Consider the following 27,877-nt stretch of genomic DNA (forward strand, 5'->3'; position numbering starts at 1 on the left):
CACAAAAGCTCACCAAACATTTGCTTAAATAAGACTGCAGATGTTTCGTGTAAGCCTCCCAATTGAGCCTAACCTAAATGAGCTATGGAAGATTAAATCTTTCTATGTCTACACCTTACCATTGTAAACCTTCAAAAATAGCCTATAAGCTCAACAGTTCCTCACAATGACGATATTTGCTCTTTGCGCGCCTCATTACCATGGCAATCCTGACACGGAATATGGCTGTGGAATGTGTCATAACAACTTGATGGATTCCCACCCCATCCAAAAATCACTCACCATCAGGAGGACTGATGATCTTCAACACTTACGAAGAGAAGAAACTCTTTTAGACAGTGTGTAATGTGTCTGAGGTCAGGGTGGTCACCCACATTAAAGATGATGAAACAGGCACATGTCCGCACTCACCTAAGGCCTGGAATTTCATCATGAGCGCATGTTTATAAAAAGCAAAACAAACTGTGGGTGATGTATGGATGAGCCCCACCTTTGTGAATAAAGCTCCAGACACAGAAGCTGTGGAAAACTAAGTGAAAGAAGAAACTTGTCATTTCAGACCCTTCTTGTAAAATAAACACAGGCACAAACACAAATAGCACACCGGGCACCAGCGCAGGTCTTTCCCCGGTGCGGTGGGTTTGTTTTTCAAACTGCTCCAATGGCTTTCACAGCTTTACCCAGGCCAAAGAGGAATTTCACAGCTTGTAACTTGAGAACCCTCTCAACAAATGTGAAAACTCTTGAGAGGAAGGTCTTTGAGGTAAGAAAACTGATAAAAAACACAGGGCACTACACTATTATTATGGTTCCAGCATTTCACCTAAACAAAGTTTCCCTTACAAACCGCACTAAACAGTGACTGCATTTTGTAAAAGACTTGAATATTTTGTGTATGTGAATATGTATCTTAAGTTTCATAAACTGAAGTATACATCACAGTAAAGGCTCCCAGATTATTCTGAATAGGATGTAGCTGAAAAAGACTTTACGTTTAATGAAGGAGTCAATGACGACTCTAAATTATACACAAATGAGTTTGATTTCAAATGTAAACCCACAAGCAAGTTCAAAATGGTTTTGTCAATCATTTTGTGAGTCCTCAATCAAAATCAAAGCAGTATTTTTGCTACCAAGACTCCCATTGTCCACAAAAATATTTGAAGGCCCCATGACTTTTCTACTTGTTTCTGATTTTCTGGATGAGGAATTTCAGAGCTTGGCATAACTGGACTTTTATTTTATTTTTTATTTTTTAAACGCTCACAGAGTTAAAAGATTTAATTAATTTACATGAATTTTCCTTAGTCTCGAAATCATTTTTAAAATTAGGCTGCATCATATATTCAGATTTTTCAAGATCGTGGGAATCATAGTTATTGTTTTGTCTTATTTTAAATCCTTTTAAAGGGTTAGTTCACCCAAAAAGGAAAATTAGCCTGTGTTTTACTCACCCTCGAGGCATCCTGGGTGTATATGACTTTCTTCTTTCAGACGAATCCAAATCACAGTTATATTAAAGGGGTCCTATTATGCTCTTTAAAAAAGTCTTGATTTTCTTTCTTTCTTTCTTTATAAAGCACATTTTAAAACAACCAAAAGGTTGAAAACTTTTGAAAACTTGACGCTACAGCAGCACTTCGTCGTTGTCCTTTTAAGGATTTTTTAAAAACAAAATATCTCCCTTTGGAGTGGACTTTGTCATTTGTAACTTTGTAGATCTTTTTTATGCCCAAACATACACACTACACACTGACTAAAATTTAAAAAGTGAAAAAGCATAATAGGACCCCTTTAAGAATTGTCCTGCTATTCCAAGCGTTATAATTGCAGTGGGTGGGTGTTTTTGTTCAACAGCCCAAAAGACGTCAAATAAAGCGCGCGCATCCATAATAAAACTTGCCTCACACGGCTCCGGGGGGGAGAATAAAGGCCAAATGTAATAAACACTTCTCTCTCACTTTATCTAACTGTGATACACGGAAGTCGTTCCAGTGGATGACGTAGGACGTTGGCATTGTGTGATTAGTGACGAATGAACAAAACGCTGGTCACGAATTAGAAGTACAAACCGAGGATTTGTAAAGAAAAATGTCGGAGGATTTGAATATAAGCCAAGAGGAGACTAGTTTTCCTTTGCTAAAGTAAGGAAACTTTGCTTCCTTTGCTCCCGTAAACAAACTCGTGGGACTAGCATATCTTAGAGGCACGTGCGCGATGCATACGTCATCCACCAGAACAGTTTCCACATATGACAGATATTGGAAGTGAGAGAAAAGTGTTAATTACATTTGAAATATGGATTCTTACAAAAATGCATGGATTCGCTACAGGAGGCCTTTATTCATGACCCAGAGCCATGTGAGGCACATTTTATTATGGATGTGCGCACTTTATTTGACGTCTTTTGGACGGTTGAACAAAAACACCCACCTACTGCAATGATAACGCTTGGAATAGCCAGGACAATTTTTAATATAACTCTGATTGGATTCATCTGAAAGAAGAAAGTCATGTACACCAAGGATGCCTTGAGGGTGCGTAAAACACAGGCTAATTTTCATTTTTGGGTGAACTAACCCTTTAAGTCATCTTGAGGCCCCCTGTTTGAGAACCACCGCTTTAGAGATAATATGACAAAACTGATGATATGGATGCAAGCAAAGATTTCTGTCACTATCACCAACGGTGACTAGAATTTAAATTATTGTTGCAATTGTTTACAGTCACATCTGTGACTACTTTAGTTTTGGTCTGTAGCCCTGCAACAACAGAAAGAAATAGAGTAGCATCAAGCTATGCCACCAACAATACTCAGTGCCTGAACTTTACAAAATCGACAGGACTCTTCAAGCCCTCTCCAAGTTTGGACTATCCAGCGTCTAATCCTCACAGACAAGTTGACATTAAAATGAATGACAAGCTATAGGATTGTAAGCAATAACATACCGCCGTTCAACTGCGTGGGGACAAAGAGGCCTATGTGCAGCTGCTTTGGCTCAGAATTTGGTGTCCAGGGCGGTTATTAATCTTGTCAACCTCAGGGTTAATCTTGACTGCAGTTGAATAGATGTCTGGAATGACTGAACCTCATGCTGTCTTTGATCCAGGCTTGTCAAGGCTCCGGCACTCCCTTCAACAGAGGCACGGCAAGGGAGATTGACTAAAACCAAGCCCTCCGCAGGGTGGTTTATTATATCAAGATTGCCATCTCCCTCAGCCTAAAAGCAGCCACTTAACAATTATTGCCTCCACCTAAGGAATGAAAACCATAAGTCATGTCCATATTTCAATACACAAACAGAAAAGTGCTCCGTCATTCTCTGCATACCTCGTAGCAGTTGCGCAAAGCTAATGGGCACAGATGAGTTTATTGGATTTTAACTGCACGCGCTGTTCCGTAAAGTTTCCAGGCATTGGTTGAGGAAACAGCTGACGCGCTGTGGGAGCGGAATAACACTGGAGCCGCAGCGTTGATGCTCGGCAGCATTTCCATTAAAATGGTGCGATGGAGGGGGATAAACCTATTAGCAATTCAGTCATCTTCAAAGGCCAGAGCCCATCCAGCTAATCCTCATTAATTTGGGATTGTACAAGGGAGTGAAAGGGTGTGCTCACACAACGCAATGAGCAGAAAAGGTGCCGTAATCCTCTCTTTAGGCCTACAAGGTCTAAATCATTGGACTGACCCTCCCTTAACACTGCAGTAAAGATATAGGTTAAAGAGCAGTAATGCGTTTTTGCTCTAAGGTAAGTCAATGCAAATTGGCATTTGCAAGTCATAAACATAACGAACTAAAAAATATAGGTCAGGACTTGATTTTATTCATCTGTAACTTATTTGATGAGCAAAAGTTGGCTTTAGATAAAATAATAAGGTCACGATGAATGAGAGTTTGCCAAAACAAATATTTTTACCATGTGGTGGCTTATCCAAGTGATGTCATTTGACAAGAAATGTTTTTTTTCAGAGGAAAAGCAAGTCATTACATTTTAAAAATCAGAAAAATAATTAAATTTAATAAAATAAGTTATTTAGCATTATCGTTTTAAGTTGACTTCAAGATTGTTCATCAGTCATGAGAAATGTGAAATACGATAAGGAAATATGACCCAAAAATGAAAAATCTGTCATTTCTTCTCACCCTCATGCCATCTGTGGAACACAAACAGTGATGTTTTGAAGAATATTTCAACTGTTTTGTCCATAATGAGCTTTCATTGTATGGACAAAACAGTTGAAATATTCTTCAACATTGTAACAAAACAAAGAAAATTGGACCCATTGATTTTTATTTTATGGACAGAACAACTGAGACATATTACAAAATATTTTATTTTGTTTTTCTACAGAAAAAGGAAAGTCCTGTAAGGTTTGGAACAACATGAGGGTGAGTAAATAATAAAAATTTCATTTTAAGTAGTGCTGTCAATCGATTAAAAATTAAAATCGCGTTAATCACAGTCATGGACTGTGATTAATCATGATTAATCGCAATTTTAAAATACTAGGATTTACCTGTAAATGTGAAACCGAACCTTTCACACCTCCGCCAGGTATGAGACATAATCCTTAATATTCTTATCATTATTCAGCCATTATCAGCCTTTATACTGGCAATAAAACGTTTACCAAGCCACATCGCTTCAATCCCAGTATACATTTACCCAACTATTATCAAAAGTATTTCTAAATAAATACAACAAAACATTTCTTGCGACCTTACGTGAAGTATTATGACAAAATGCATTATGAAGAATTGGACCTGTTCTGCAGCTGCATTAGAGCTAACATTAGCATCATGCTACACAAGACAATTTATGAGATTAATAGTGCACTTGTACTCAGAACTCACTTCAAACCACCAGAGTGTTTGTAATAACTTCCTTTTGCAATCACATGTGGAATTTGGTCGTTTACTGTTGTTAAAATATGCTATTTATAGCCTTTTATATCGCTGCACATTACATCTGCTGTGTAAAAGCCTTAACATGTATGCTCTGGCTGAAACTGTTTGTGATGTTACAACCGCCTCTCCGTTCTTAAGTTGCCAGGTATACATTTCCAAGTATAATACACATTAGTAAAAGGATCTATTTTCATTTTTATTTGTCTATATACACTTTGGGTGGTCACGGTACATTTTAAAAGTATCCCAAAAAACGCAACCCACGGCTCTGTCATTTTTTCCCGCGACTGTATTTTCAAAATAGCCCACTTGTGCCGTTACCCTGGCAACACTGGTTCGCTGTACCCTCATCACACAATGACAGATAACCTTCCGCGCTGCGATGACGGAAAGACGTTGAGGTCAAACCTTATCAAACGATTAATTTGCGGTAAAAAAATATTAACACGTTAAAAATTTCTTGACTAATCGCATGCGTTAAAGCGTTAACATTGACACCCCTAATTTTAAGGTATCTATTGCTGCCAGGGTTGCCATGTCAGTGGTTTTACCACGGAATTGGGCTACTTTTACACTGTTGAGGCTGGTTAAAGCGATCTCCACTCACCCCCCCAGAACATTATTACAATAGACGAGACTCCCGTCAGAGGGGAGAACCGCGGGAAAAGCACTATTGGGCTAGTTTTGGGTTAGTTTGAATCCAGTTGGGCTGGTTTTGTTTCACAGACCTGGCAACCCTGATTGCTGCTATCAAAAACAAATGTCATCTAAAGCAAATTCCTGACTGCAAATCCATGTGTACAATTTCACAATAAAAACAGGGAAACGATATTAAATGTCATTAGCACTATAACTTGTATTTTTTCCTCATTGCGTATAAATGTTGTAAAACTCATTTCAATTGTAATTTTTATACTGTAGTAACTCATTTTTACATTTTTACAAATTTACATTTTTTATATGCTCGAACATCCCAATGAATTCATTATGACCTTCATTTATCTCTTGTATGTAATTTTATTTTCAATTATTTGCTCGACTTTGTTTTTTTTCTGGATGTAGGCCTACTGAAAATTGCCTTCAAATAAATGTGTTTTATGAGAGTAACTGACAATCTGACTTGAAATCCCATATTTCCTCTCTGCAGCTGACAACACCTAGTTGCTGCGGCAGCGACAGGGGAAACTGGGTACAAACAGAGAAGATGAAAGGCCAGACAACAGAAGCCAGTCTGGGATGCTATTGCGATTTCCTGCCGCAGGTACCCCGCTCGCCCCCTTACCCCCTCCCCCATGCTCAAACTCTCAGAAGCAATGTGCTCATTGCACTACAAAGGCTTCTGCTCTAGAATGAGGCATCCTTCCCTGCCCTCTGATGTGTTTTTTCTCCATCTCCCTCTCACCCTCTCCCAGTTTCTAAGGATGAGCCAGAGACAAGGCAGCACTCTGCATCTGCACCCGAATATGCGGAAATGCTTAATATACACACTGGCAAGAACCAAAAAGCAATTTGAATGTAACATTAACTGAAAAGTGATTACTGAAAACACTATAGATTTAACCACAGAGCAAATTTTTATTCCTCACTGTCAAAAGAGTACCATGGTATTATTGCAGTGTATCGGACATTATATACTGTAAATACCATGGTTTATGAATATCATTCAATAACATCTAGGGTTAAGAAATATAACTATATGGGATTAAGAAATATAAATTATATCAGTATTACATCTTTTAAAAGATATTCGATAATTATATTGATATTTATGTAGTTGCTCATATTGGAATATCTTTTAAAAGATGTAATACTGATATAATGTATATTATAAATTATAATAACAAAACCAAACAGCCATTGTTGCCATTAGATTTAAAATGTATAGAGTGAAAAAGCAATCAAGGTTATTTACACTTTAATGAAATAACAATATTTAATAGGGATGCACCGAAATGAAAATTCTTGGCCGAAGCCAAACAAAATGAAACACTGGCCGAATACCGAACACGGTTTTTCGCATTTTTTCCCCCCATGTAAGCCTATTTTGCCTTTTTTTTTTTTCATTTATTGCATAAATTAAATAGCCAAAATGTGCTTTTTGTCCTGCTTTTCAACTAAAAAAAAAAAAAAAAAAAAAAAATTACAAAACAATAATTTAAAAATACTACTTAACACTGAACATTTTTTAACATTCTATCAGACATTATACCAACAAAGCACAATTTAACTTAAAATTAATAAGTTTCTAAAATAATATTTGTTGGCCATTTTTGAGACCCCCTTCTTGAATCAGGCAAGTATTTTTTACTGTACAAATAAATGCAACCTTGCTGAGCAGAAGAGATTTCTTTTAAAACATTAGAATATATTACAGATCCCAATTTGAACATGATGTGTGAATGTTATAATAAATGTATAGAGCTGTTGTAGGGTAATTATTATTATCATTATTATGGTCTTATTTTTTTATTTTACAGAACAACAGTAAAATTACAATAGCCTACTAACATTTATGAATGTTAATGGAGTTGTTGCTTTTTCTTAAGATTTTATTTTGGCAGAAACCCGCAGGAAGATCTTAATGCTTCTTTTTGTTGACAACGGCTTGCAGATATTTAAATGATTTTCATTACGAATTTGGGAAACTTGGGAATTTGGCTATTTTCGGCCAAACAATTTCGGTTGCCGAACATTCGGTGCATCCCTAATATTTAATACTTTATATTTGAACTTAGCATTATTAATTTTTTGTCTTCTGTCCCAACATATGCATGTAGGTTTCTTTATTCTGGCATACCTATCTAATCAAATTATACATGAGAGTAAGACCAATAATAATAATAATAATAATAATAATTATTATTAATATTATTTTATTTTATTACCAAACTCTTAAAACTGGTTTTTACAACAAACTGCCAAGAAAATGTCCAGTTTAAAGATATGTCAAAAGTTAGATATTTGTCAGACATATTGTAACTTCTAAGTTTTTCCTTGCATACATTTATCAATAATGTCTGAGAAAAAAAAAAAAAAAAAAAAAAAAAAAGTCTTAACAGTGCGGCTGATATGTTTCACATTAGCAGTGAATAAACTGAAGTGTGTGTGTTTGTGAGGGGGTTGGGTGGAGGGAAAGAGAGTGAGTGTAAAATGAGTTCCACATGTGAGCATATAGGGGTGGACTGCATTTATAATCTCACCGAGTTATCAGGTTAAGAGAGCATAAGTTGTTTTAATGGTTCTTTAATACCAAAACTTCTCAAACTTATCTGACCATCAGAACTGAAGTAATGACACTGTGTAAGGCTGAAGCAAAAATGACTTTGGTTTCCACAGTTACGCATTACTAGCACAGACAAAACACTGCATTCATATACTTTCAAGTCTTGGACCATGTGCAGTTCAGCCTAGTCTGATGACTGTCTGGGATCTTGAGGGAAAAAAGTGTGGCATTACTATAAAAGAATATTTTAACACATCCAGCATCTACTGTCTAAACTGGGATATACATCGGGCCTCACTCAATGCACAACGTGTAGATAAATCACCTACAGAGATAACACACCTTACGCCAGTGTGTTCTTGATCTGCTCTGGGCTGAACTTATGTTTTAGGCCGCCCCTCCACCGAGAGAGAGACTGAGTGTCGGTGGAGGGGCCAACAGAGCCTGGGGTCCTACAATAACAAAACCTCTTTGTGCAAACACTGAGGGGCCCGTTGAGAGACCGGGTCATGGAGCGGATTCTCTCGCAGATCTCCAACTTGCGACAGCCCTGTTTTTTTTCAGTCCAGCAGACAGGATATAATGGTTTCCACATGTGAAGGAGGCCCAAATAACAATGACAACAGTTGAGAGGCCGAGTGTTTTATTACCTTGAATTTCTGCGTACAGCCATCGCCACAGGCTTATACAAGATCCAGTATGCACAGCACATAAAAAGGTATACATATAAAATGTGGTAAGCTATAGAAAATAGGAGAAAGCTTTGTTGTCACTACATCTTACGTTAGTTGATCACATAATTGTTTTAAATGTCTTTCATGTTTAAGCATTTGCTGTTTTGCAAATTATGAAGAAATGTGATTTAGGCATTTTAGCTGGCTAACATGGAGGTGATTTTATTGAAACTGCAAAAGTGACTTGTGAACGTTTTAGAAGTTTCAGAAAAAAATTATATATATATATATATATATATATATATATATATATATATATATATATATATATATATATATATATATATATATATATATATATATATATATATATATATATATATATATATATATATATATATATATATATATAGTGCAAAATGAAATTATAATAGAAGAAAAATTTAAATTACAAATAATTTATTTGACAAATTAAAATGCTGCAAAAACAATGAAAATAATTAAATATAATACATAAATAAAATTAAAATATATTAAACAAATATTTAAAAATATAAATAAATAATTATTTTTATATGAAATGTAAAAAATATATTTATTAAAAAAATTAAAATAAGGACAGTAAAATATTGGCAGCACAAGTACAAATCTAGCAGAAAAAATGCTTATTGTTAAGTCTTATTTTTATGAAGAGTAGGTTTCAAAAGTGTAGGCTACATCAAACTAAGTGAGAACTTAATTGGCAAAAGTGAAAAACTGAAAACAACATCAAAACAGTCAACAAAAAGTCAAAAAGTCTTTAGTGTAGAGCAGCATTCATTAGATTCAAGAAGCAACAATCTTCATCCATTTTGCCTCGTGAAAAATAAATGAAAGTGCTTCCATATTATCAAGTCCTTGCACTGAGGTTCCAGATGTAGTTAATGATCTTATTTGCACCATAGCAACATTCAGAGAGAAGAGCAAGACTTTTATACTCTTTTGACTAAAAATAGGGCAGCAGGCAATCCAGCTTCTGAGAGCTGTGGAGGTAAACATGAGAGAGACTCAGAGCCTCTAATCTTTCCTCTCATGGGGTGTTAAAATTTAGGAGATGAGCGATGTCTGTTTGCCAGTGGTGAAGTGTGAGCTTCAAACACTGAGCACAATTCACAACTCACTGGAAAAACATAAAAAGGGGAGGAGGAGGAGGGAGAGAAGATAGGAAAAAAAGGAGAAGGTCTTGGAGTCTACAGCCCTGTCTGACATTCCCGGAGCTCATCCATCTATGAGGGACGATGGAGACACCGCTTCATTTCCTGCTACACTGGCAGGGTCTGCCTAGAACCAGATCATCCAGATCCCCAACAGATGGACTTTCCACTGCAGTGCTGGTTTAAAGAAGGCAAATAGTGAAGGGAAACCTCTGACATGTATCTCTAAAATAAAACACTTTTGAGATTTGGTCTTTCCATATTTAAAAACAGATAGGAGCAGTACTTCTATTCATCTCACCTGCATAGAAAATCTGTCAAAAAAAAAAAAAAAAGGCCACCAAAGTGAACTGGCTTGCTTTAAAGGGATGCTGCTGAGGTACACCAATGATACTGGAATGTAATATCATGGTACTTTCAATATATACCACGGTAATCCAATTGTGTTTCAAAAATACCCCCCAAAAAAAACACAGTAGTACCACAGAACTTTTTCATTAGTGTGACTAACATATTTTGGAATCGTATAAAAGCTACGAGTCTGCTAACCGATCAAAGTAGTTACTGAACACTACAGACTGTTCATTATTCATTAATCATAAAACAAATAAACTATTTAATATTAAACAGCAATGGTGTCAGTTTTTCCAGTGCAAAATACTTTGGCCAAACGTCTGACTTGTGCAAAGATACAATCCATTTAAGATGAAAGTCTAACTGCAAGACCTCAAACCTGGATCTTGTTAAATAGAAATACCATTTGACAACTTATAAAACTGTGCTATTGGCAGATCAAAGTAATAGATCAAAGTACTAAACGATACAGCAAACCTAAACCAAAAAAACAAAGCCTCCATATGAAATCTTTCAGAAGTGTTAATCCATAAATGTATTCAGACACATCCATACACATTCTCCAACTTGGACTCCAGCAGTTTTATCACACATAGGTGTGATCAAATGGCAACTACAAGGAATTTTGTGTGTGTTTTTAATTATCGGGCTACATGCGGGTTATGTTGCAAGTCCTGGACTGTGCGCTGGCTACCCTGGCACTCAAGGTGGTGTAACTTTCCAACTTCCCAACCACTTCAACCCACAACACCCACATATGGTCTGGGCTACGTCGGGCTTAGCTGCCCTCTGTGCCCATTCTCCTTCAACACTGCCAACACAGTCAGACACACACCAACAGATCTGGCACCTGCAGCCATAATAACACCCTTGTAATGTTCTTCATCTAAAGCTTTTGAACTGAGAATGGCTAAATATGAAGCAAGTGAAGTGAGAAAACCTCAAGGACTGGAGAGAAAACACTGACCAGAAGACAAACAGCATGGTAGAAGATGGGATTTCTGCCTGGACTGAAGGACAAATCTCTTTTTCCATATAGAATATGTAATTCAGATCAAAAATCTTTGAGTTTATGGGAACAAGGCAATCAAACTGTGTTCGCAGGCTTGTGAAAGCCAACATTTCAGCACCATCTAGCTTAAGCAAACAGACCTCTCCTTATAAACCAGCGATCTGCTTTTTTATTCAGAAAACGTAATTCTCATTGCTTTGACTGCATTAATTCAACCACATCACTTGCGAGAGCCAAACTGAATGAAAACACGTATAGCAGATCAAGGGTGGTCCTATCACTCTCCCGTTTTGCATTATATTAAAATGTGAGCTCACGTGTGCATACTGCATTCTCATGAGCTTGTTCCTCTGGACAATTTCTTTGAAGTCTTTCAGGTTATATTCATGAAAATATTGAGGATATTTGTGTTAAGACACTTGATAAAGCCTCTGAGAAACATGAAACACCACAGTTTTAGCAGAAAGACTACTGGAAGAAGCAAAGCTAGCCGTTATTCAAGTAACAGAAAAACTACATTAGTGAATCTATACGTTGTAAATTAACTTTGGGAGGGTATTTTTTCCCACACTTTTTAACCTCATCCCCCTTTTCCATATAAGCAAAATTATTTAAAAGGTTCACTTTTGTTTACCTTCGAAGTGAAACAAATAAAATTTTTAATGAAATCTAAGATTTGAGTCCCTTCATTGAAAGTTTATTCCACCAAAACTTTGACGATTCAAAAAGTTCAGAAAGAGATTGTAAAAGAAACCAAATGTTTTAATCCAAGCCTTCTGAAAACACAAAATTTTAAAGAGATAATTCACCCAAAATTGAAAATTCTGTCATTAATTACTCTCTCATGTCGTTCAAAACCCTTAAGACCTTAATCTTCAGAACACAAATTAAGATATTTTTGATGAAATCCGAGAGCTTTCTGACCCTGCATACATTGTTAGGCATTTCTGTAATTTCTACAGTTATTTACTGTATATCACCCAGTATAATATTGCAGATTCCCTTTACAGTAAATAACTGTAATACCATTTGCATCATGGGAATTTTCTGTGACGTCAGACCCAACATACAGAGACTTAAGCCCTATTCGCACGGGATTAGTATTACCTGGTGACCTCCAGTCATTTGTAATAATTGTGGCGGTTGTCTGTGATCTTAATCCCGTGCGAATTGACCATGTCTGTAATTTGTAAGTAAAAAATTCCCCTGCAAATGACCTACCATATTTCGCCGAACACCGAGGTCCTTTGATAATATTAGTCCTGTGTGAATTGGCATCTCTGTGATTTGGCCACCATTTCGTGGGTCCTATATCATTTTTCGAGGTTTTTGTTTCCTATGCGTCTTTTTAGCCATCTTTCGTGAAGAATGGAACTGCGTTTTGCGAGTGTTTTGATAGTATTTTAGGTGCTGTCATATCGCTATACTACACCATACAACTATACAATTTGCAGAAAGAGAAAGCTGAAAAGGTTTCGAGGTTAATGCGTTACAAATAAATCAAGCATAAAGCTTTATTATTTTATATTATTTTAACCTGGCGAAATGTAAATGACACAGGGAACAAAACTATATTAGTTTCTTTTTTTAAATCCATCTAACGGACCATAGAATGGGACTCTCAAAGCCTTGACATCGTATCCGGGAGATAAGTCAGCAAATTCAAGTAAAATCACAGACTTCGCTTATCCCGTGCGAATGAACCACACGAAATTCAGATGTGGGGGGGTAATTTCAAAATCACACAAGGTCCCCAGATAATACTAATCCCGTGCGAATAGGGCTTTACTGTATTTTTTTAAATTGCTGTAACGGCCTCTTTGGCGCCATTCTATTGAGGTTGTTTTATTTTCCTCATTTCTTACATTTGGATTGACAAGATTTTCCTTACACCGTGTCTACAATGCCGCAACAGCTACAGGACTGACTACACTGGACGTGTTACATTGCTTGTAATGATTGGACTGTAATGATTTTTGCACACCAGTTTAACCTAGTAACATTTACCTGGCAACATGGCAGAAACGAACTTTACTGTGGTAAACAGTGCTGTCGTTTCTTTTGTCAGCTTATTGAATTAAGTTACCGAATTAAAATGATTTTTAGCGAGCAACGCTTATCTTATATTAACATTAGGTTAACTAATGTGAAATTTTGTTCAGGTGTTAGTAGTTAATGTTGGCCAGTAGCCTATTGAGAAAATAAACTGGCCACATTTTGGAGCAGCACCTGAGTTTTGCAGATGGCTATGTATTCTTTGGCTTTGTGTCTTTTTCCCCATTGTGTTTCTGTTGCCTAAAGATTCTTTGTGAGGATAAATCCAGAGGACACAACATAGTGCACTGCAAAAGTCCTAAGACAGGAGAAATGGTGAAGATGCACTGTTCCAGCATTGGAAGACTATATTTTAAGTGCTATACATGCAATGTTTTAAATAAAGAATTTCATATTTTGTAATTATTGTGTCTATTTTAATTGAATGCCAGTAGTACCTATGTAGAGTAAAAATAAAATGAATTCTATAAAACAATTATCAAATTTAAAGAAATCTGTATTAAAATGAAGGAATTACAGTAGTATACTGATGAATTGGACTGTAATTTACTGTAAAACAAATACAGTTTGCTACTGTAAACCTTAATTAGAGTAACTTACTGTAAAAACCCTTTGAAATGTCTAACAGTGTAGACAGTAACGCAGCTGACACGTTCAAAGTCCAGAAAGGTAGCAAAGACATCATTAAGTCCTTGTGACATCAGTGCTTTAACCGCAATTTTATGAAGCAACGAGAACACTTTTTGTGTGCAAAGAAAATTAAAATAAAGACTTTATTCAACAAATTCTTCTCTTCCATGTCAGTCTTCGATGCGCGTTCATGGAGTACCATGCTTGTGCATTCTTCTTCTAGAAAACAAGTAGCAGCGCATCCGGATTCTACGTTAGAACGCCAGCTCCTGTGTCAGCTGCACTCTCATAAACGCGCATCAAAGACTGATTTGAAGAGAAGAAATTTTTGAATAAAGTCTTTGTTTTCTTTGCGCACAAAATTTATTCTCATAGCTTAAATCTACGTAAAATTCCGGTTAAACCACTGATGTCACATGGACTATTTTAACGATGTCCATACTAACTTTCTGGGCCTTTAATGTGGTGCATCTGTTCTTACAGGTTTGGAACAACATGAGGGTGAGTAATTAATGACAGAATTTTCATTTTTGGGTGAAATATCCCTAATATGATGAACAGATTTATAAACACTGATCAATGCAAATACACAGAGCACATCCAAATATGGTAAATGGAAACTCAAACGTGCTTACTTTATGTGCTTAAACTTTTCATTGAAGTTACATGAAATGTGACTGAATATAGTACTGGCTAATGTAGTTCCTTCAAGAATGAAAACAGCTATTCTCAGTCTGAGTTGACATAGTCGACAGTCTGTTCAGTGACCATATTCATGTTGCACATAAAACTGGAAAGAACTCCTGAAAATCACAAGGTCAAATCAGATTGCAGATTATGCAACCTCCAAAAGTAATTTTGTACAGATTTTAATCAGTCTGTTGGGAAACAAAATCACGTTGTTGTTTTTTATTTATTTTTTTTATTTTTTTGATGTTACATAGTTCCTGGGTTTGTCAAAGTCTGCCAGGTTTGTGGAAGTAAATCAAGAAAGACACTCAGTTTGAGGCACTTATTACCAAGTATACAAATGAGTCCTGGCTAAATTCCCGTCACTGGACCTTGTCAATGACTACGTTTCCATGCGCACGAATAATGCAATTATTTCCAATAATCAGAGCAAATTTCTTACTCCCGTTTACATGCAATTTCCATTATTCTTATTATTCGCTAAGAATTGTGGTTAATTTTTTTTACTGCCATTATTCACATACCCCACTGCACAACACAAATGATGGACTCAGAAAGAGCAGTGTTACTGGCCGCTGTTTTAATTTATTTACGTCTAATGCATAATGATTTTGTATGGCTGTATTCCACACTTTTTCAGCGCCATAGAAATGTGATGGAATTTGTCGCCTATACACTGCGTTCTACTCGCCCTTTCTGGATGAGCGTAAGGAACAGAGACCGGTGTCAGCGAGTTGTGTTTTCCCCAGAATGCGATGCTTTCTTCCCCGCCATCGTTTGTAATCTCCATATTATTACAGGTACGTTATTCATATGTCACAAGCACATGCGCACTTTGGTCAGAGAGGCAATACTGCATTTAAGGTGTTTACATGCCTGTATATTTCGATTAAAATCGGTGTACGCCACCTATGTTAATACAATTATGCTTGCTGCGATTATGAGCTTAATCGCATTATTTAGATCGAAGTATTGCGTTTATATGAGGTAAAGATTAATCGCAATATTGTCAAAATCTCATTATAAATCGCATTAAGAGGGTGCATGTAAACGCAATCAGTCATGGCCTCCCAATAATCCCCATCCACTTGATTGGCTCTATCACTCTCTCACCTCTCCACCTGTAGCTGGTGTGTGGTGAGCGCACTGGCGCTGTTGTCCTGTGGCTGCCGTCGCATCATCCAGGTGGATGCTGCACACCGGTGGTGGTTGAGCAGAGACCCCCTATATGATTGTAAAGTGCTTTGGGTGTATAGCAATACACAAAGCGCTATATAAATGCTTGATTCATTCATTCATTCATTTCCATAATGCTTCTGTTACTGGGATAACTGTTTGACTACATACATTTGTCTTTCTTCTGTCCTGATGACCCTGAGACACTTGTCATATGGTGGTGACAGGGCCAGGAGACAGGGTGGCAGTGGCTCATAGAGGGACTTTTGTAGAGCCGTCACTGAAGAATGCAGCATCTTTCACAGGAACACTGACCGACACTACCTAGAATTACCGTACACATGTGCTCGGTGTTGTAAAACTTCAAGTTTCAAGAACAGACCAAACCCCGGGGAGCTCTAAAGGTGTATTACATGGATATACAGCTCTGTACTTCATCACTGAGGTGGGAGGAAAAAAAACAATGTAGTTCAGGATGAGTGAGTATTTTTGGTCTGTTTTCCTGAATGAAAATTCTAATTTGAAGTGTACATTTGCCAAATCTAAACTAAAGCTAGTACAAATTAGTACCTCAAAGCTAACACACATGACCTAAAGCCCCACAAAACTTTAATCCTGAATCCATAAAACGTCTAACTGAAAAGTCAGTCCAAGGCCTACAAGGGGAAGCACATTCCAATGATCAGGGAGAATCATTCCAGTCTGGGATCACTGCTTATCTCTGGTTATTCTCGGATCAGTAAGACAGAGCAGGATCCTGCTGCTCGCTTCAGTCCAGAGGACAAAGGCTCTGTTGGCTGCCTGCCGGATGTGAACTCAGGGTGCGTATAGTGAACACGCTCAGATGGACACAGGGGCTTGGTTACAGACAGCATCAGTGAGGGAGAAGGGCCTCTGATACCGACAGGCCTGCCAAAGTCTATTACACTCACACAAGCTACTATGCTTCAATATAAGTTTAAGATTCTGTTTATACTTGGCTTTCATTTTGGGTGATCTGATCATAAGTGTACGGTGCTAAATACAAGTATAACTGGGGTACAAGTTATACAATCACTCAACATTCTCAGGTAGTCAAAAATGTCACCACACTGCATTTGTAGTGTAAACACTTATCAACCCTGATCTGTCCCCTAGCCAACAGTGAAGGATTGCCAATTCACCTGTCAATCATCCACTGTGCTAAAACAGGAAATAAAAACTTTGCTAGTTTTAAAGTTAGACTTAAATGTCATTAAAATCATGTAATACAATTACTTTTTTTTGCCGAATTATTATCTGCAATATTTTAGACAATATTAAAGAAAATAGCTGTATTACAACAGCTGTATTGGTTTAACAGTTAGCAGTCAGCTTTTGCATTTAGAAGTATTTAAAAATGAACATACACCACCCTAACCAATCCAACAAGCTGAAGGACAGGCGTAATAAACTATAAAAACCCTAACAATGAAACGGTTTAGGATAAAGTTAAATATGGTGTCACAACGTGAGATTTTCATATATCAGAGCTGTAATCGTTTTACTGCATCATTCTGCCTTTAGCAAATCACTCCAACATATTTTAAATGTTACTGCAATAGCTATATTATTATAAGTTTGCATCTTTTCCTACTTTAGAATTAAGTAATGCACAAATAAAGTAGGTGGTGAGTAGTTAGGATGCCTGTCTAGCAGGCAATTTCTCTCCATTTAAAGAAATTTTACATTTTATATCTGTGTCTGATTGGCTTAATAGGCCTAAAACTTTGGATGCGGGTAAATATGGCAGTGACATGCTGAAACATTTGCCTGCAAATGTAATAACTGAAAAAAAAAAAAACTTCATGGGAAAAACTGTACCTCAATTGCCGTCAATTATTTCTGTTATACCTTAGTTTCAGTCAGGTTTGCATGCACATGTTCATGGGAAATGGGTGAAGAAAAATAAACACACTCGCTTTGCATTCTCCTTAAATTCTCTGCCAACATTAATCATAGAGAACGAGACAGAAATGCATTTGAATCAGCAGTCTGGAAATGTCATCGATGCGGTTTCTGTCAGATTATACACCGTGACACCATTGCAAGCCTAAAGTTTAGCTGATCAAAGCCCTGGGTATTCATGGACAAATTTTTCCTCACGCAAATATGGATTTGTGCGCAAACTGGTAAACTCACACTAAAGAAAAACATGATCCACAAAGTCTTACAGCGAAGACAGTAAACACCCCGGGCAACCAAAGATATATTTGCTGTCAAATCATTGCGTACATTCCTTTGCAACTGCTCTCTAAATGATGACATTTTCATCGAGAAAGCTGCCAGCGTTAATTCAAATCGTTCAAAAAATACCAACCCTCCCTTCCCCAAATCCAGCTAAATACAGGCATACGGCACTAGGTTTTGGCACCATCCATAAGGGTTCGTGAAGTGAAGACATTGCAAACAAACAAACTCACCTAATCCTCTTTGAGGAACCCAAACAGAGATGAAAATCAGATGAAAGATTTGGCAAATCCTCACTTAAACACAGCTGAAGGCCTGATTCCGGTTTGTGGTGTAGTAACTAAACCAAGACATCACACTGAAATGAACAGATATTAACATTATCAGGTTGAAATCCGAAAGAAATCCGAAGCAGTCTCACACTGAAGGTAAATAATAGAAGATTAAGCTGAATCAAATGTTTATAGATGTTTACTGAATGCATGGTGTGAATAGGCTGGCTAGCAATCATGTCAACATCATGATTAACACTCAAATATGAACAATTCTCAATTTTTTGACCCGGTCTTTCAGTCTCTTTCACCCCATCAACAAATAATCATCTGTTTTCAGTCCAGATGAAGACAACAGGCCTAACTCTCAAGAACTAGCTTGCCTGTTATGACTTTAAAGAGACAGTTTAAAGTATTTTAAAAAGTTAATAAAAAGTAATTGCCAATATTGGAGACATTTTTTGGACAACCACTTGTAATACTCCAGTATTAGATAACTGCAAACAGAAAATAACAGAAACCATAAATAAAATGCCACATAAAGCCTTTCAACAGAGTAAACGTGCATGCAGAGCCCACTAAACATTACAATAAGTGCCTCCATCCAGACACCTGCATTCCCACAGTGCTCTGCTGCAAACTGTTCATTACACACAGTCTTCCTTTAAGCAGACACCAGAGACTCAAAGCGCTGTCCCCAAGATTCCTGTAAAAGAGACGCTGGCACTGGACCAGTTCTCACACACACACTCACAAACACGAGTGCCAAGCGGACCGCTGCCGGGCACGATTTGAGAAGTGCACATGCATACGTTGAGCACAAACATATTCTCTTTCTCTCCCACAACCTTGCTCTCTTCTTTCTCTCACTCTCTCAGAAGCACAGGCACCTAGTAAATCAGGCAGTAAATTGGTCCCTACTGCTAAAGCAATCACAAGACAAGGGCAGTTTATCTGAGAGCACACTGCAACATCTCTATGGAGCCTCTAGGGAACATGAATCAATAAACAGAAGAATTACTTTGGAAATGCTCGTAAATAGTCCACACACACACACACACACACACACACATCCTAACAAATTCCGTACACAGAAACGTTAAGCAGCAACTGTGGAGTCGCAGCCAATAAAAATTATTTCTGATTCCCTTTTCTTGTTTACATATCATAGAGGGGAAATGTACTCTCGTGCCTAACACCCAAGTTCATCTGCTGTGCTAACGCAGGTGTTGCGTTACCAGTCAGTCGGGGTAGATAAAATAACTGTCCTTGGCAAGCAACGGCCCGGCTCGAGACAGTCATAGCAAAACACAGCTGCTGCTTGTTGCTCTAGCAGCTTTCCTCCTTTTCCTATCGCACATTCAAAGCAGGAACGCTCCTTTATGTCGGCCAATTAGTGGCCTCAGAGTCAAGGTTCTTTTTATCTTTCAAAGTACACACTACAAGACGGAGATTCAAAGTTCAGACACTATCTGGGGTCATTTCCTGCTTCATCTTGGGTGGTGGGAGAGAGTGCTAATCTTTGAAATGGAGTATATGAGATTAGAATTACCTGTACACTAACACCAGAAAAGACAACTGACTTGTCAACTGGGTCGACTTATGTATTTAGATTTTTTTTTCAACTTTGGATGGCTGATTCTGATGAATACAGGGCTTTAGTAAGAAATATTGAGATAATAAAATTCTGGTTGAAACCAATATAGGCTACTGATAATAATTTTGGTTTATCTTTCAGTCATGGTTTATCTTTCAGTTTATCTGGAATCTTTCAGTCTTCATGGATATTCATAAAGACTTAATTCGGTCTGCTAGATTAATAATAACTTGAATGTAGTATTAAAATTCATTTTAAGAGCGCAAGAAAGCAAAGATAAGCTAAATGTAAAAATCAGCAGAAATTAGCACAATAAGAATACAATGACAAATTGTAAGAATGATCATTTAATACCCAATGTGTGCTGATAAGTATAAATTAAACAAAAAAGCAAAAAATTACACACAAAAATTTAATTAATATTTACATTTATAATAATATTTTTAATTAAAAATAATATATTATTATCATACTAATAATGGTCCCAACTTGGTAACGATATCATGCATCCCTAAGTTTAGCATGCTGACAACATGTTGTGCTTTAGCCTGTTGTTACGAGTCTTAAGCAAAACAGCTATGGTCAAGCACAAAAAGATAATAGAAACACTGGTCCAACTGTTTTATGCTGCCCATGAGCAAAAGGAAATGTGCCCCAAATACAACAAAGAGGAATTCCCACCTACCCTCTTATCTCAAAGGTTATCAGATAAAGGGGTCTGGATGGGACGCAAACTACTGACCCCTGTATTTATGGACCCACTTTAATCTCTAAATCAGGGAGTAACTCCCCCCCTGACCAAACACAGTGGGTGCTCTCATCCTCCCTTTCTTAATCTCTAAACACATCCATCTTCAATCCACCTTCCTCTGTCGAGGAGAATACAAGTTTTGCTAATATTTGCTTTCTGGAACTAATAAAAAAAGGTCTGGTCTCAGAACCATATAAAGTAAAAGAATCGATGCCCAGAGTGTCTGTTATACTTATGTGAGCACTTCAATACTGTGAACGGCTAAGAAAAATGGATGATAATAGCAGGTGTGAATGGGATCAAAGAGTTCAGGATTAATGAAGTGGAGTGCATTCATTCACTCACTCACTCACCCACTCACAGCGAGCTAGTTCTGCTCACTCTGTCATTTGAGGGTTGTTCTACTCCTCCCACACTGAAACATTCCTGCCTCAGACACTTCAATGCCTTATCAAACTGGCTCTCTATAATACATAATACATGAGGCTCTGGAAACTCTGGAAAGAAAATGTCGATTCAAAACACACATTCTCTAAACAATCAATAACAGCCTGAGAAAACTACTCCGAGATTACATCAACAGCCTTTAAAGTGAAGATAAAAGCTGGAGGAAAAACTAAACAAACTGTGAGTTAAAACACTAATGGGTTCTCAAAGAAAAGCATCAACTAATAGTTTTATCGCTAACATAGGCTTTGTTCAGAAAGGCAGAAAAAAATATTGTTGCATCTAACTCTAACTTGTTTAGCTGTTGATGTCTAAACCAGGAGATGTCCGTTTTGATTTTTGTTTTTTATTTTACAAACCCAATCCAAAGTACATAAAAATGTGGTTTGAAGTCTGATTTAAATCTGAATTTAAGTCTGAATGGTCAGACTGGACTCGAAGTGATTTAGAATTTTTACTCAAATGCACTGAATATAAAAAAGAAATTTTATTTTAGTCAAAATAAAAACAAACAAATAAAATATGTATAAAAAAAGATTTTTCACTCACGTCAATCCAAAATTCAATATATATTTAACATTTAAATATTTGCTGACAATATTTGACAGTTACAGTATTACATGGTGTATTTTAATGGAATCATTTAAATTTTGCTGTATTCCTGAGTTTTTTTTTAGATTTAGTCATTTAGCAGACAGTTATAGGTGTCCCCATTTACTTCCATTGTATGGAATACAGTAGTCAGGACACTCCTTTTATGTAGTCAATGTCTCATTTTGTGTTCAATGGAAGCAAGAAAAAAAATACAGGTTTGGAAACGAAAGGGTGGTGAGTAAATGAATTATCCCTCTAAATTGCTCAACTATTGCATCACAATATGGTCAAAAAACTAGTCCTTAATCGAGATCCAACTCTTCAATTCTATACATTTCTATTATGTACTCATATGTACTCTGAGACAAACAACAACATGAGAGTTATCAGGATGGTCTAGACCCTGGAGAGAGGGGAGCTGTCGGTTTTGAAAAGAAAAGAAGCAGAAATTAAAAACAGTCTGGCACGAATGCAGTAAGGGCCCTTCTCGTCTCTCACGGTGAATGTAAGGCTGTATCAGATGAGGGGGGGAAGGAGATCACAGTTCTAAAAAACATAAAGGTTGAAGAGAGAACAAGCACCAAGCCTCCCCGCATAGTCATCCAACAAACACCAACACAGACACACTTCCAAGAGCGCTGTGGGGCCCCTGGTCTCCCATCCCCATCCCCCTTGGGATAGGGTAGGGTGCGTGAAGACCTCCCTATTGAAGACTCTGTGATAAGGCCCGATGTCCCATTCCAGGTCGACCCTGTAGGAACTTGCTGAAAGAAGCTTTTGAGCGCCACACAAAGGACAGTTCCCATGAAGCTTCTATTCTTCCCTACGTGTGTGTGAGAGAAAGAGCCCAAACTGATTAAATAAGGCCGGTTAATTACAGCTCCTGGTTAATAAAGGCACTACAGAAGGCAGACTCTTCTCCAAGAGAAAAGGAGGGGGGTTTGCCTCTGGGATATTGTGAATGAAAGACCTCCTCTCAAAAGCTTCCACACAACAGACTTTCTAACTAGGTCGTTCAATAACAGGCGCATCCTAGCCATGCAATGAGAAGCCCTCTTGGTGAAGTTTCGAGTGAATGAAAAATATTCCACAATGGCTTCGTTGAGGTTTACTTTACCATGGAGATACCCGACGAAAGGACCGCCAGGGTGGCCTTTTTTCCCCTCGCCGAAAACACAATTAAAGCATACAAATGTTTTGCTGCGATGGATGGTGAGGAACGCTCGCTTTAGATTGTTAACTCGAGTCTGGGAGTGGTTTCAACAGGATACTGAAAATCGGTGAGCGGACAAAAGTACAGGGATAATAGAATGAAACAAAGCAGAAAAGATATAGGGGGGAAAAAAGAGAGCAACAAGCACACAGGGAAGCCGAAAGAGGGGATCTTCTACTACCGTCGTCACTAATTGAAATCAAACAGCTTGAGGAGGAGGACAGAACTCGCTTTTAACTCACTGACTGCTAATGTTGGGCAAACCAATTTGGGAATCTAAAAAATTTGCATCAGACTATGAATTTATGTGAGCGAGAGTGAGCAGTGAAGTCAAAAACCTATACACATAGGCAACACGCATCAAATTTAGTTGTTGTACTATAACTGTATGGCTTTCATAACAAAGAATGTAAAATGTCACGTGGTGCGACTCTCCAAAGCTTATGACACATTAATATTTATGATATTTTATGAGTAATTAAACAAAGCTTTTTTGAAAATAATTATTAGGCTATGTATACTCATATGTATTCAAGTTGAAAATGAAATTTTCATATTTCTTTTTACTTGATGGTTACACCACATGACATTGGTAATGAAACTAAAACTTCTCTTCAAAATTGTAAAGATTTTTTTAAAACCATATAAAACATGAATACAAAAAGTACATTTCTAAGAACTTGGTGCATGTGTTTTAAACTGAATTTTTAAAAGATCTTTTCCCCCCCTTTTTCTTATAGGTGACACTGTCATTAACCCAAAATCATAAATATATGCTACTGTTCAAAAGTTTTCCAAAACTAGTTAATACTTTATTCTGCAGAGATACATTACATAGAAAGTGACAATGAATACAATTAGAATGTTACAAAAAGATTATTTCAAATGAATGCAAACTTTCTATTCATCAATTATATTATTATATTCAACAATATTTCACAATATTAATGTTTTACTGTCTTTTTGATCAAATAAATTTAGGCTTCTTACACACTCCAAACTTTAAACACTGATTTCACTGGCATCAATCATATGTAATAACTGGTAATTACTGATCAATAAAATTTGGATTTATCAGAAAATTAGTCTATGACACCAATTTCAGCATAAGGTCAACAATAAGGAAAAATAAAGGAACCAAAAATTACTATTGTATTACTGATTTTTGTTTGTTTTTGGAAGAGATAACATACTAATGTCATGGTGTTTCCGCTATTTATTATGGTAATTCTACAGTATTCTTTGAAGGATCGTGTTAATACCAGAGAAATACCATCTGATAATCACTGTACAATGGCACTGCCATAACACGTTTCAAGGTGGAGTCATCATACTAATCTTCAACTAATTTCAAAGAAAACCAATTATACACAATCTAATGGTAGGTCACGGTTCTTCTGATCAAGACCAGTGGCTGCTCCTCTCAGACGAGCGTGTGCACTTAAGCAGGAAGCAGTTCCAAAGGTCACAGTCACAGCGTAGTGGACAGTCAACACAACAAATACTCCAGAGCTAATTAAGCATGACCGAAAAGACTTGCCCTCACGAGAAAGCTCACAAACAACCTACTGTTACCCACTCATCCACTGTAACTGAATTAGATCACAAGAACCTGTAGATGAGTGATCAGATCAGCAGTAAGGTGGGGGTGGCCTATCAGACTGGACTTCTTTGAAGGGGCCTCAGTGGCCGTGAGCTGATGGATGGACTGTTGTTAACTGGATGGGTCATTTGCAATGGCTCTGTCTCAATGGGCTATTTCATAAGAGTTCATCCCACCCAGAGACTATGAAAAGTCCTTCAAACCAGGACTAATTCCCATTGATGAACCCAGCACAAAGACTGCTTACAAGAATAGTCTGTGGAGGAAAACTCACTATATGATATGCAGATTATTATTATTATTTTGATACAATGAAAGTAAATGCAGTCCAATATTGTTCTGGATCCCACTGACAAAAATGTCTAAATGTTCTTGGTGATGTGCGTTCTTCTGAAGACAGACATACAGGTTTGAAATAACACGAGGATGAGTAAATGGCAGAATTAAAAATGTTGCATATCCCTTTAAATTTCAAGTGCATCTAAAAGTTTTGGGATTTTCCCATCAGCAGCACAATTTTTCAACTGCAATCATATCACAATGACAATCAGCTATTAGATTTTATACTGATTATGTTTATTGATGTGGGAGGACACTGAAAATAAGACATGACAAGCACCAGGGGACCCGCAGAGTCTGCATAATCAATCCTCTAGCCCGTCTCCATTACTTTTTACACACACTGATTCAAAATTACCATCATTATTCAATTAGGAGGCCTCAGTTAAAACAGCATCAACTTAAACCACAGCCACCAGTCTGATGGACAAACAGAGGGAGCTCAGAGAAGCCTGAAGAGAAATATTGCAAATAAAAAAAGCAAATATACCTAAGTCGAAATGTCATTTACAACCCTCAGTATACTTAACAGGTGGTACGGAGTATTTGTGTGAGCAACCCATCTTAAGGAATTGATAGCTTAAATAACATAAGAAAATTACTTTTTTAAATAATTTTTTAAACAACACCTAAAAATTTATTTTTTTAATTAAACTGTGCTCATTAGTTGTAAAGCATGATAGATATTCATATAGGAATGAAAAAAAAAAACATTTTGTTTTGTCACAAAAATAACTACATTTAAAAAAAAAGATACATCAAACACTTGTGTAGGCCTTGAATCAAAGCTAGGATGCAGGTGTAAAGGAGTTCGTAGACACATGAGGTCAGCTATGTTTTTATGGGCACAGGAATATTTAAACTGGAAGCAGATAGTCTAGTTTGTGGGAAATGACTCTAGCTAAATGCAAGAGAAGAAAAATTGATCTCAGTAACAGATATTCGGTGGAGGTTGCCAATTTGTAAATGTGGCTACATGAGTAATTCATTCATTTGATTTACAACCAATTATAAGGCCAAAGGGAGTTGGGAGAGAGAGGGAAAATAGTGTGTGTGTGTGTGTGTGAGAGAGAGAGAGAGAGAGAGAGAGAAGGAGATTATTAACATCTGAGTGTGACAAAGAAAAAAGGAGGAGCTAGGACAGCAGTATAGTGTGGCACAGATGAAAGGCCATTTGGGTCTGGCCCCCTACTATCCAGTGCGCGCGTTTACACCAACAAATCACAGCGCCACAAACAAAATTTACCATTTGTTGCGAAAACGCACTTTTAACTGTAATTGTAATTCATGGGGATTGTCAAAGGAAGATGTTTCTGCTTTATAATATCCATATATCGAACCTGAAACTTAGCGCATAAAACATATAATTAGTGTGAAATTGGCATGAATTTCACACACAATACGGTGTGTACATAATCTGCCTGATTCTGATGGCGCCAAATCATTGTATAGTGCATTTAATGGTGTGTCCTTACAAAAACACACGGTTAGATATTTATAAACAAAAATTATTTGCTTAGCCTATAAAATGAACCATATTACCCCACATTAATGTAAAAAAGCTGCAGTTGTAAACGAGACATACACTTTCCATTTTTAAAGCTAGACGAATTTTTTTTAACTAATAACTAAGTTGAGGAAATAAATGTAGACTACACACTGTCTATTTATAAAATGTAGATACGATCATGCATTGACTGGAGAAAGTAATAGACTACTGCAGCGGTTTCTGATTCAGGAAAAAACGACACGAAGAAAAGTAAACAAATCTGTCAAATGCAGTTTTAAATCTGTGCATTCATATCACATAAAGCCTTTAAATGAATGAATGCACGTAAGCATGACCCGAAACAGTCAATCAATAAACGAGCAATTGTAAAGGCTGTCATTACCTCAGCGTGTTTTTAAAAGTCCAAATAACTCTGGAATTAACCGCTTTTACATTCTATAAACAATGTAAACTATGTAAAATAAGCATGAATGTAAAAAATGCACACTAGTATATGGCAGTATACAGGACTTGCATCTGTCCTAAATAATGTGCACTTTATTTCACACTTTATTCAAGATAAATAAAGCAAGCCAAACTCTCTTACAACATCACCGATTATAAATGTAGAAAAGTGCATTAAAACCCCAAGCTAAAGTTTTAGAAGTGTGTTTTATTACCTGCATGGTGAGAACACCCAGCTCCTGAGTAGACAGCTTCTTCATCTGCACTGCCAAAACTTGAGCCTCTTCCAGGATCGAAAACTCACTATCCGCTCCACAAAATCCACTACAAACAACCAGCAACAGGACTACTAGGCTCCACTTTGAAATCTCCAGGTTATTCCAGTGTGATCGGGAGTGTTTGCTCCACGCCGCGAGAGAGAATCGAGATCCTGTCCGCGCACGACTCGCCATTATGGCTCGATGCGCTCCTGCACGGCAATAGCGAAAAACTTCACCGATTACTTCCCAACTTTCCCTTTTCACTTCTCCCACTTTCCGAACTCCAGCGGGGTTACTAAATTGCATCAAGGCATAGTTTTAAAAACTCAAACGCTGGTAAAGAGAGCGGCATTAGTTTCTTTGGCTGTTGGCGCTGGGTAAGTAAGTGAGTGAGTGAGTGAGTGTGTGTGTGTGTGTGTGTGTGAGCCGGAGCATCACAATAGAAGTGAAAAGCAGGAGGCGCGCCATCCAAACACCGTCATGGACTCTGCAGAGCAGCTGGATTTGGATTTAACCCCTGTAATGTTGAGACGGACTTCCATGCTGTTTGGGGTCCCAGGGGCCCCTGTTTTGTTCGTTTGAAGTATTTTCAAAATTTAAAACCTCCTATTTTGCCTTCAAATTTAAAGAAAAGTAATGGCATTTGTGTTTGGGTCAATCTGATATCACGAACATCCTGTAGAAAAAAAATAATGAACAATAAACTAAAAAAATAAAACAAA

General features: G+C 37.2%; 1 protein-coding gene across 1 annotated transcript in view; it reads right to left on the reverse strand.

Moving 5' to 3' along the window:
- The window catches only part of cachd1 (cache domain containing 1), a 74,394-nt gene extending 46,821 nt beyond the window's left edge, over nucleotides 1-27,573 (reverse strand). Inside the window, exon 1 of the mRNA XM_058779457.1 lies at nucleotides 27,111-27,573. Within this exon, the coding sequence (XP_058635440.1) occupies nucleotides 27,111-27,461 (351 nt within the window). The 5' untranslated portion in view covers nucleotides 27,462-27,573. The remainder of the gene's footprint in view (nucleotides 1-27,110) is intronic.
- Nucleotides 27,574-27,877: the final 304 nt, after the last annotated feature.

This window comes from Onychostoma macrolepis, chromosome 06, assembly GCF_012432095.1.
Source record: "Onychostoma macrolepis isolate SWU-2019 chromosome 06, ASM1243209v1, whole genome shotgun sequence".
NCBI classification, from domain to species: domain Eukaryota; kingdom Metazoa; phylum Chordata; class Actinopteri; order Cypriniformes; family Cyprinidae; genus Onychostoma; species Onychostoma macrolepis.